Raw genomic sequence first — 11,897 nt, forward strand, 5'->3', positions numbered from 1 at the left:
ACAGGCCTGTAGTAGTCATGAAGCAGCCGCCCACTACAGGGGAACCCCGAGCTGAACAACCAAGTGACAGTGACTCACAATAAGGAAAGTGCAGCACAGAAAACAACAGTGCAATCAATCACACGATAAACATTCTGCTCAGCTCTCAACTCTCCCCCTTGGCTATGCCATACAGATATAGCCAACAACATACAGTAGTGTGCTCTTTGAAATAGGCTGCCTGGATGAATCCAGTTGGAAGCTATAATCCCTTATTGCTTTTACCTATGAAATCTGCCTGAATCATGAAAGGGCGACTTTTTATTTAGAAAGAGTCTTGGATCACTGGGATAAGCTAGTGTTTGGCTGCATGGATGACATATTTCCTAGCCAATGGATAAGGAGGAGAGGGCCGGTGGAGTCGGGCTCCCGGATCGCCCGACTTCAATCTTCTAGATTTTGCTTTTAGGGGCCGCCTGAGGGAGAAAGCGGATTCTGTAAAAAATACAACACCAGCAGCATCTGCAGCAGAAAATTACTGGCACCTGCGCTGCCGTCGATCCGGATATGCTTCGTTGGATACAAAGAAACGTGGAATTCCGTTTGTACTGTAGTGGTACTGAAGTACTTTGGTAGTAGCTATTGATCCAGATATGCTTTGTTGGATATAAGGAAACATGGTAATCCATTCCAAACGTGTCTGTAAGTTGCCGGTGGTCATGTTGAGCTTTTTCTGTGAAGGAGCGAGCCATTTCCCTATGAATCCAGACTTTGCTTTTGCACTGCATGTTGAGTGTGTTGCTACTATTTAGTGCACTCAGTGTATAAGAAAATATCTCTTTGTTTGGGTGGACATAAACAAAGCCGTGAGGACAGGAATACTGAGACAATGGATACCCTGTGCCCCCCCACCAACCCTCCTGGACCCATGGTGCCCAACAACACAAAACGTCACACCACTACCAGCTGTGAGGGGGTAAGGGGGGGGGGGGAATGGATGTGGAACGACAAACCAAAAAAAAAAAAAAGTCACTGACCAGCTTGGCCTGTTTCTCAGCCTTCTTTGCAGCTTTCTCTGCTTCCTTCTGCTGTTTCTTCTGGGCTTTCTTTGACTGGGCCTGCTGCTCCTCCTCCGTCGCCCTGGAGCAGGAAGACACGCATAACACAAACATTTAAAGTCAACTTCCAGCTTCTATTTCTCCCTCGTCCCGGAGGAAGTCATGGGCCGCCTGGGAAAATTAATTCCGAGCCATCGCCACCTCCAGCTTCGAGCCACGTCCAGGCTTTTAAGTCTGTGCTACCTTTAATCCCATTGTTTTTTTCCCACATGAAAAACAGCTGTAGCCTGTGCAAGTGGAGGTTTGGGAGTTTGGAGAGCAGCTAAAAGCAGAGATGTCAGAAAGCAAGATTAGCTGGATAAACACACAGACCTGGTGTGAGCCACTGACGAGACAGTAGTCTCACCAAGACTCTCTAATCCACTAAAGAACTTGGTCTGAATACGGATTATCTGATTATGATAACACTTAGTGTTATCTGAAAGTAAAGACATCTTTATTTGCTAAATGCTACTGCCACACTATACCGTATAATATGTCAGAGCTAATAAGCACATGAAATTTGCCTATTCAGAGTCATGTAATAAAACATTTAGATCTCTTCTTGTCTGGACCTTAGGTTTTTGTTCATTCATGAAAACTGCTTAATTTTGACATCTGGCTGATATTGAACACCAATCTCAGTACTTTTAGTGACACTGACAATACTGGCTAGGCAACAGAAAATGGTAAAAAATGTTTTACTGGATGTTTTTGGAATTAATAGCCATTTTTTCACAGTGAGTGAATACGATTGTTCAAGTGTATTTGTTATCTGTGGGCTTCATTGACACTAAGTGCAAATGCTTTAGCTTGGTATTGGCCTCATGTCAGTGCAACATTACAATGCAAATAGGCTTCAATAGGTCACTGTCAGCGGCTTCCTAAGAAAATGATAACACTATATTGTAGGTCAAAGACTAACGGCTGTAAAAGATAAAGCAGATTAAACTACATGAAAGCCTAGCTGCAATTTACCAGTGGATTTAAGAAGGCGATCATTGACTTTATATTAAAAACCATAGCCTGAACTTTGCACTTCTCCAAGTGAAAATAGCACCGACTCTGTGATAAAAGTGTGCTAGGTTTGCAGTTGAGTAAGCGAGTGCTTTTTGGTTTTCCCAATAACCGTGCGTCTAGACCTGGAAGAAGCCTATAGGCAATATAGGAGCTGCTCCCATTTAGACACAGGAAATAACAAGCACCAATGGCCAACTATAAATAGCAATATAGCCTAAACAAAAAACACAGATGACGTCTTGTACTTGAATTCCAAAGCCTATCAGGTGTTTTCACACTGCCATGTATTCCCCATCTTCAAACAAGAGCTGCACAAATTGAGCTGTCATAAGACTATCTTTCAAACAACTCACAGTCAAATGTAGCTTCATCATTTGTTCATGCTTAAAAATGTTCTTGTGGAAAAATATTTTACAAAATTTCAAACCAATTTTTCATCTGAGTTTTAATTTAGACTACACTTGCTGCCATAACACCTGAGACTAAACTTGGGCATATATTTCTTAAAAATATTATTGTTCCATTCCCATTGTGAAAGAGCATGGCCCCTGCATCTGAATCGGCTTCAAACACACATAGCACATGTAGCCTATCTACTGTAGTAGTAGTATCTACACCAATGTTGTTGTGCCCCTAGACTACAGCGAGACAGAGCGTCAAACATATTAATAAAGATATGCTCACACTGGTTTATGTGTTTTCCCTGCCAGCAGGTTGGACTTGCTAAACTCAATCAACAGTCTGATTCGTAGTTTACCCTCAGACGATTCAGATGATTCCAACTGTCTGGAGCAGCTGTCCCCAAAACACCTGTGCTCTGCTGTCAAACCAGACCACAACCACACCTCTCAGCTGTCGATTTATAACAAAGCCTGTTTAATTCCACACAGACTATGTTGTCTATGATGTACAGTCAAGCATGATCACCTTATCCTATTTGTCTGTATTCCCAACAGCCACTTAACTACTTTTAATGAATGAGATTGAATGATATTGGCCACAACTCAGTAGTTACACTTTCATATGCATTTCCAAAAATATTATATCGTCAAGAACAATAAATGGATGGTAATAATTTAACTACATGTTACATATTTGTAATATATAAAATTCATGTTAGACTGCAAATTTGTCAGCCCTTCTATGAGCCACAGACATTATGGTAAACCAATTTAAGTTACCATCCCACACATTCTTCAATCTTTTGTAAACCCCACGCAGTTAAACTGATAACTACCTGGCACATAACCAGAGGGGGAAACTGACAGGAGTGAAGCAGTGGAATGTGCATGAACAGGACCTGACAAGCTGTCAATTTGCATGTTAAATAGGCAACCTAACCTTACCTAGCAGACACACCTTGATATTTATAGAAATGCACGAGCTCCACCTAAATAAACATACCTATCATGAAACGGGTGAAGACAACATACAAACAGAAGTTTTCAACGACACTGCAATGTGGCTAACGTAAGTTAGCTACAGCTAGCCTTGATATCGTGAGCGGCTACCGGCAAACCTCGTTGAAAAACTTGGTAGTTTCATGTAGTATTGCTTATTGGCAAAAGCACCTAACTGGAAGAACATGACTCAAGACCTTTTCTGAATCGCTAGGATCCAGACGTCAATTCGGCATACATGCAATAGCCTACACCAGCACTTATTTCAATAAAATCCCCATTTTTACAACGGATTCGCCTGTCATTCCCATAATATCATCCCATCAAAATACACCGTAGTGGGCGGTAGCTAGCACTGTTAACCAATTATAAAAGATGACATTTTATGGATATTAAGTGCTGCTTGGTGGATCATCAATGAGCCGATTTTACCAGAAGAGTCGAAGAATTCATGAAAGGTCTTAAGTCGTGTTTCAGCAGTCTTGCACCTTTGACAATAAGCAAGTCGACATTACACTGACATATTTTTGAATGGAGTTTGATGTGAACTTCTCTCCACACAAGGGGAAACGGTACGCTGCAGATAAAGTTAGCCAGCAACATTAGCCCACGTTAGCTAACAATTCAACCTTGCAGTTGGCTCATATTGTGTTTGACTATGTATTCCTGCTATTCGATACATTTTAGTACACATTGGGAAAACTTTCCAACTTTCGGAAGTTGAACTGTCAGATGATGCAATCTACTGCATGTTTGTGTAATGCTAGATGCTACCCATACTAATGCTAGCATACATTAGCTGTTTAGTTAGCTAAAGCATGCCGTGTTGGCGATGTTGTGAAACGAGAGTTATGATATGCATATCTTTCAAACCCTTCTTACCCTTGGAGTTCTTCTTTAGTCATGTCAACTTATATTCTTGGACAATAAGTACAAAATGCTTCAGGTTTCTTTAACAGAGAGAACCACCTCATCAGCTGTTCAGAGCATGGACGGGTGCAGGAAGGAAGGACCTGTTTTGGCGAAGCACCGAATACCGGTTTCTTTGGGATCCGGCTAGAAACAAACGATGAGAGTGTCGTTCTGAGTGAGTTGCACGTGTATTGAGTTAGGCGTATACCCTACCAGGGGGTCTCAAGCTGGGATCATCAGATAGATACGGTTTCGATACATTTTTTGGTCTGTCAAGTGGTGACAGTGAAACCTAGCTGGTTACAAAAGTCATCGTTACATACATTTCAGAACTGAAACTGATGCTCGTTTTGGTGGGGACCTCTCAAGGTCCCCTGGGGGTCCCTGGATCTTAGTTTGGGAATTAGGCTACTGAATTATACAATACAGTTGAGTTATATGGAAATAAGCGAATAACTACTGACAACAAGATTGTTTATCTGAGGAGGTGAACTAGTGATCACACTGCCAGGATGAGGGTTGGATTTGTAAAATGTATGTACTCAGGATATTCATATATTCATGATGTCACATGCATTTCCTACCAATAAAGCACTTTACCATATACACAGCTCATTGGCTGTGGCTGACATTTGATTATAATCACCAGTTAATTTATTACAATCACCTGTTATTTTCCAACCAAGATGGCCATATGGTGATGGAACAGAACAGGTTTTTCATTCGTGAACATGTGCACTTTTCCATTAACATTTTATGTATGTATGTGAAATGACGTTTCCACACGTGAAACTAATATTGGAATATCCACTGGCAGGTGAAAATGTGAAAAAAGTTCACGTGGAAAAAAAAACACTGAAGTAAAAACTGTCATGTGACGTCAGTATACGTAAGAAAATTTGTTCACATATGAAAACCAACATGTGTCCAGAAAGCACATATGCTTTTGAATTCACATGTGGATTTTCACATGTGAAAACCAACGTGTCCAGAAAGAACATATGCTTTGATTTCACATATGGGCTTTCACATGGGACTTTTTTGTAAGGGAAATCCACTGACCACCATGTGTGTGGGCTTTGTTTTTTTCCAGCCATCCACATCTACGTTAAGTGCTGCTTGCCATGAAATCACTTTCACACCTTTGGCTGAGTGTGGTGAGTGCACCCAGGCATCCAGTGGCCTTTTGACCAACGACCACGCACAGCAAGCCATGCTGGTCTGAATACAGTGGGGGTCATTTAAGCCGTTTCTCAGGCTGTTGCCCACAGGAGCTCCTGATGCAGGAAACAGTCTTCCTGCTGCTCACTTCCCAACCAAAACAATGTCACCGTTAATAATAGCTCAATGCCCAAAAGGAACCTCTTGTGTTTGTGTTGCTGTCGTCCCCAGCTTGCTATATACCTTTAAGATGATCTTTGCACTTAAAGATACTTATTGCCACCCATAATTTTAATGTATCTTAAGCCTAAATGAGCTCTTAACCAGGCTAGAATATGCTCCCAAGTTCCAGTTTGAAACACAACACTGCTAATGAATCACCAACAGAAACTATTTCCTGTCCATTTCAACAGCTTTGGCCTTTAACCCAGCAAAGCAAACAAGAAAACCACTCATCAAACATCTCCGACTACTTTGCTAAATCACAATATTTTGACTGTTTGAGTTTGTTTTCGCTGAAATATTACATGTCAGAAGGGGTAGGATTTTTTGCAGTATTGCGTGGGAAGATGATCTAGATGCGTTGTCCGTGACGGGTGTGATACGATTAGGATTATATTAGAAATGCCGAGCCTATCTGTGAAAATAAACACTTTTGTAAGTTAATAGTGCACCAGGAGCATTGGAAGGGTTTCTAAGCAGCATTAGGTTATTTTCTGACCACACAGAAAGACCAATCATTTTAATGATGAATAAAAGATCATGCTCTCTGATCTGTGGCCAAGCAAGTTTGTGAGGATGATGTAGTGCTGTGTAACTCATAGCTATAGCACTATCAGGGCTTCATTCCCAATGGAAACGCCAATACTTCAAATGTGTGCATTAAAGTATGCACTGCAACGTAAGACACTTTGGATTAAAGCATCCACCAACTAGCATATGTTTTGTTATGATGATGATTAAGGATGGGGTGATTCAATTCGCGATATGGGGTTCACAATTCAATACAACCACGATACAATGTAATAAATAAACAGAAATTTGTTTATTTCTGAGCCACAAATCTTTCCAGCGATGCCATTGGCTGCTAGAATGTAAACAACAATTTAAAAATGTCACTACAAAGTGCAAATAATATAATTTGGATGGAGAGCTTGTGAAATTGTGATGGTCAAGTTGTCTCATTTGTGATTACTACAGCAGAATAAAATGAAGCTAATATCACGATTCATTTTTCTGCCCCACGATACGTATTGTCACATTTTTGTATCGTGATGATATTGAATTTCTATATATATCGTCTCATCCCTAATGATGATGGTTGGGCATGCAGTGAAGTGATCCTAAATGCTTTGAATGTCCATTGGCGCCGCATAAACAGTCAATTAACCCTGGAACAAGAGAGTGTATGGTAATGCACTGGACTCTCAGCATGAACTCCTCCATCAACAGGGACTGTTATACTGCACTAAAGGCATTTCTTCCTCTATGTGTACTGATTTACTGTGAACCATGTTCTTAACTGTTGCATTCTCTCTTGCACCCTCTTGCACCGTGTGGGAGGTCCTGTCCCGCTATACATCTTGTGTAATGTGTGAAGTCGGTGTAATGTGTCATATGAGAAGCGTGGATTAGGGTTTGACTGCATGCTGATAACCAAGATTTTGTGCCGATATTCAATATCTTTAAATGGGACCATTTTCTTGCCAAAAAATGTTCCCCTCGTATCATTTTGTTCTTGTCAGGGTGGAAAAGCCTCTGAAAAATAATTTAGACAGAATTTAGTTAGACAATGAATAGGTGCGGGGTTTCCCATTGCACCTATTCAATGGTAGGGAGAATTCTGGGACACATTACTGCCTTTAAATGAAGAATTCATAATAAAAAAAAAGGGAAATGTACAAAGAACCTAAAATTCCATTGTAGTGTTACAGACTTTTTTATGTAGCTCTGGAACCTCCATCATATCCGAGGTGGACAACACTGACTGGACGATATCTGATATTTAATATATGACCGATATATGCCCCACATATCAGTTTACTGTCTAACCCTGGTATGTATACACCAAGTCAGATTGCTTTCCAAAGGTGATTTTTTTACTGTGAGCCTTCCCGGCGTCAGTGAGAGAAAGAAGCAGATGACGAGGCTTCAGCTGAACTCGGCCGAGTGTAAATGACACATCTCTCCCCTATTCTGACCCAGGCAGCTGAGCTCTTATGCTAATGGCCGGATCATCCCGCAGCATTTCCAACTGAAAAAGCGCTTCTTGTTTTTTATCCTGTTTCACCGTGAGAAACTAGACTCTAAGAAAAAGAAAAAAAAAAAGAAATGTCCATAAACCTTGTTGGCTCGATGGGAGCACTTAGCACCTTTTTTCAAATGTAAAGCAATGAAAATGTACCCCCCCCCCCACACACACACACACACACACACACACACTGGAGGCTTGAGTGAATGCGAACGACCACAATGCACGACGACTTCATTCTCCTTGACGTCTATTGTTGTCTGCTTCCTTTGGTCTCCAACTTGAACATCACTCTGTCATCAGTCCACCCCCAGATAAAATCTCCATGCATAGCGGATCAAACAAGCTCACAGAAAGATTAATGCGACAGCCTTGTTCAAAACTCATCATCTTTCTCTCTTATCTTGTTCACATCTCGTCACCGCAGTCCAGGAAAATCATCCCCAGCAGATTTATTGCTGATGATTTATTGCCGATGATATATAGCGGCGCGAAGGGCTACATCTGCACTTTGCAGAGCATCATCTGAATTTTGAATACTATTATTTTGGTTTTGGCAGTGGCTCGGTTAACCCATTGACCTATTTGGAGTTCTGTTTGCGAAGTGAATGAGGGTAAAGCTAGTTTACAAGCCTGACAGAATGGAGGCGGTACATCTCTCCGATTGAAAAGAGAGGGGAAAAAAGGAGAATTTAACATGCTATTTTGTGTGTTAATGAGCCATATGGGTGCTAATTCTAACCCAAGATTTGGCCTTTTGTGTCATGGCTGCTTAAGATGTAAAAGTGCACAGATGTTCTTGCAATTACAGGGCCTGCCTGCCTCGGTCCTCCTCCTGCCTTTTCAGCCAGATCAGGTGGAGACATTTGTCTTGGGAGAAAACAACCCCCCCCCCCCCCCCCACCTCTCAACCCGCCTTCTACACCCCGAGGGGGAAGAAGCTCTCAGAGGAGGAGGCTTAACTGAAAACGCACACCACACCAGTTATTACAAGGAGCATTTAAGAATTTATTTTTGACACAAAATTATAAAAAAACACAACAACTTTGACAAAGGCCAAAAAAAGCAGCATGCATTTTTTCTCTTTTTTACAAAACTTCCAGTGTGAGTGACAGCAATAAATAATAGCTTTCAGATAATCACACACCTTAAGTGCGAAACACACAAAATGCTAAGAACTATTTACAGGTTTTTAAAAAAGCTACTATCCCTGAAAACAGAGAAGGGACTGTATGGCCTGAGGAACACAGTTTGGAAAGGTGACAACAGGTAAATGAATACTGGTTGCACAGCTAAGAGACAATGAATGGAAATCAGGCTCTGCCTGAGAACACACTCTGCTTTGAGGTGGTTAAGACTTAAAAAAAAAATGACAATAAAAACGCTCACAGGACATACTATAGCAGTAACCGAGGCAAACAATACAAAATGTATAAAAACTTTTTCTTTACATCTGTACAAAATGTAGTAAGTCCATGGAATTAAAGCTTAGTTTTTTCTCTGAGAGTGTCAAGTCAAAGGCTCTGAAGGTGTCAAAGTGTTTGTTAACTGGACAAAACACTTGAAGACTCAGACTCGGTGGACACAGATGAAATGTGCCCTCGCTTTTTGGTCATAAGAGTTGCTTTCTGGCTGGACCTGCTGTTGAGCATCAGCGCGCTCTTGGCCGACTTCTTAAACTTGACTCCTAGGAAAGCGTACAGGATGGGGTTGAGGCAGCAGTGGAAGTACGCCAGCGCCTCCGTGATGGAGATCCACTTCTGCACGCCTCGCTCCAGCCCACAGCTGTGCGGGATGACGTTCAGCATCACCAGCGTGTCCACGAAGATGCCGGCGCAGTACGGCAGCCAGCAGCCGAAGAAGCACAGGATGAGGATGACCGTGGTCTTGAGCGCCTTCTTCTTCAGCGTCTGGCCCTTGGCGCCCCGCGACAGCTTGGCGATGATGATGCAGTAGCAGGTGAGGATGACCAGGCCGGGCAGCACGAAGCCCACCAGGATGTGCTGGAAGCGGAACGCCGCCATCCACACGTTGCTGGCCCCCTGCGGGTAGATGCGCTCGCAGATGACCTTGGGGCCCAACGTCTCCACGGCGTCCCCGCCGAAGAGCAGGTCCGGGTCCCTCAAGTCCTGCGCCTTGGCGAACACCAGGTCGGGCACGGTGAGGAGCGCAGCAGGCAGCCACACGCCCAGGTAGATCACTTTGTCTGCCAGCAGCTTCCTTGTGGCTAGACTGTTGGTGGCCCGCACCACTGCCAAGTATCTGTCTAGACTGATGAACGCCAGGATCAAGACGCTGCTGTAGAGGTTGACGGTGTAGATCATGTGCACAGACACGCAGAGGAAGCTGCCGAAGTACCAGCCGCTGGCCGCGTCCACGGCCCAAAAGGGCAGCGAGAGGACGAACAGCAGGTCGGCCACCGAGAGGTGGAGCCGGTACTTGTCCGTCATGGTTCTGACCTTCTTCTGGTAGCCCATGACGCAGATGACTAATCCATTGCCAATGATCCCCAGAAGGAAGATTATTCCGTACACGACGGGTAAGAAGATCCGGTAGAAGTCGTTGCTGAGCGCTCGGCCGCAGGGCTCCTGGAAGTAGGGGTAGTCCGTGTCGGAGTCCCCGGACCCGTCCGAGCTGTTGTCGAAATTGTCGAAGACGAAGCGCTGGAAGCAGAAGGGGTGGAAAGGTTAGGGTCAAAATGGAGATCTGTCTCACAGTACATCATAGGCCCACATGTCTCTGTTATAAGACTGTTACTGTTTGGCCTGATCAGTCTAAAGCTGGAGTTGTCTTATAGTTTGACTGAAGTTTGGCTGAACCATAACTTTGATATAAATTTGATGAAAGGAGCTACCAGCAAAGAACTACATAAGTCCTATAATCAATTTACATTTTTATAAATGGATGCCATGCAAATATGACAGGAAAACTATGCCCATAGGAAAGTTTTAGGAACATGACATCATAGGAGATAAAAAAAAAAAAAAGTATAAGGTCATCATCAAGTAGGTTTCTGTAAACTCACTATTCAGTACCACAGACTCACTATAACTCCCTATAGGAATATTACCGGAGGAGATAAAAAATACCATTAAGTAGGCTACATAAGGTCACCGTAAACTCGCTACTGCGCACCACATAGCCTACACACGGTGATCCCTATAACAATATTACAGGATAATTCTAATGATTTTTTTTTTTAAGTAGTTAATTTTACCCTTACGTTGCATACGTTGTTGTATTTCTTTACAATCGGGCAGTTAGTTAGGATAGACTTTCTGCATGCGATTAATTAAGAGGCGGAATAATAAATATAAAAATAAAGTCTATCCGAACTAAACGGCCGATTCTGAAAAAAAAGAGCAAAAACAGGCAAACTTAACATAAGCCTATTGTTAAGGTTATAATAAAAGAACCCAAAATGAAAAACTGCAAGAACACTCACCTCTTCGTAGTATTCCATGTTAACCACGCGTTGATAACGTTATTTTGGATAGGCTACTATGTGTGTGTATGTGTGTAACTTTGAAGCAATGAGTTTCAGTGAGGGCCCCACGGATAAATACCCCTGATAAATGCCCCTGACCCCTCCCTCGCGAGGAGGAGCAGACGGGAGGGAGGGGTGACACGCTGAAGGATGCACCGGCCTCTCCAAAACGGGTAAGCTATAAAAACAAACACGCTGCTGTTGGTAGGAGCGGCAGTTCACTGAAACCACCAAACTATCGCAAAAGTCCCTGCATCTGATGACACATTTACCCACAACACTTCCAAACCCGCTTATGTGACTATAGGCAAAATCTCTAAGGACAATGACTAATGCGAGATATTATTCGGTCAATGTGATCAATTGATTAGACATATAGAGACGCAGCTTAGAGGAAAGATCGGGCTTTAAAACACATGGCTTCCAAATGTATTTCTGGTGATTTTTGCTTGATCTTTGCTCTCCACTGTGATAAAAACGGCCAAGATCAAAGCTTCCTGTAAAAGAGAAGTCTGTGTTACCTTATTGTAACCTTATGAAAATTAACTAGCCTAGTAATCATATAATAAAGGATTTTGAAGGATAATATA

The 11,897-nt window shown here is 42.5% G+C and overlaps 2 protein-coding genes across 2 annotated transcripts in view; both read right to left on the bottom strand.

Moving 5' to 3' along the window:
• Positions 1-4,524, bottom strand: part of dars1 (aspartyl-tRNA synthetase 1) — a 31,975-nt gene extending 27,451 nt beyond the window's left edge. The window contains exons 1-2 of the mRNA XM_071915546.1: positions 4,379-4,524; positions 1,017-1,119 (exon numbers count right to left, since the gene is read on the bottom strand). Coding sequence (XP_071771647.1) covers positions 1,017-1,119; positions 4,379-4,401 — 126 coding nt within the window. The 5' untranslated portion in view covers positions 4,402-4,524. The remainder of the gene's footprint in view (positions 1-1,016; positions 1,120-4,378) is intronic.
• Positions 4,525-8,804: 4,280 nt separating this feature from the next.
• Positions 8,805-11,342, bottom strand: cxcr4b (chemokine (C-X-C motif), receptor 4b). The gene is made up of 2 exons (XM_071915537.2): positions 11,266-11,342; positions 8,805-10,483 (listed from the first exon to the last, which is right to left on the bottom strand). Exons 1-2 carry the CDS (start codon positions 11,281-11,283, stop codon positions 9,365-9,367), a joined length of 1,137 nt encoding a protein of 378 aa, XP_071771638.2. The 5' UTR covers positions 11,284-11,342; the 3' UTR covers positions 8,805-9,364.
• Between the last annotated feature and the right edge of the window lie 555 nt (positions 11,343-11,897).

This window comes from Centroberyx gerrardi, chromosome 10 (genome assembly GCF_048128805.1).
Source record: "Centroberyx gerrardi isolate f3 chromosome 10, fCenGer3.hap1.cur.20231027, whole genome shotgun sequence".
Lineage (NCBI taxonomy): Eukaryota > Metazoa > Chordata > Actinopteri > Beryciformes > Berycidae > Centroberyx > Centroberyx gerrardi.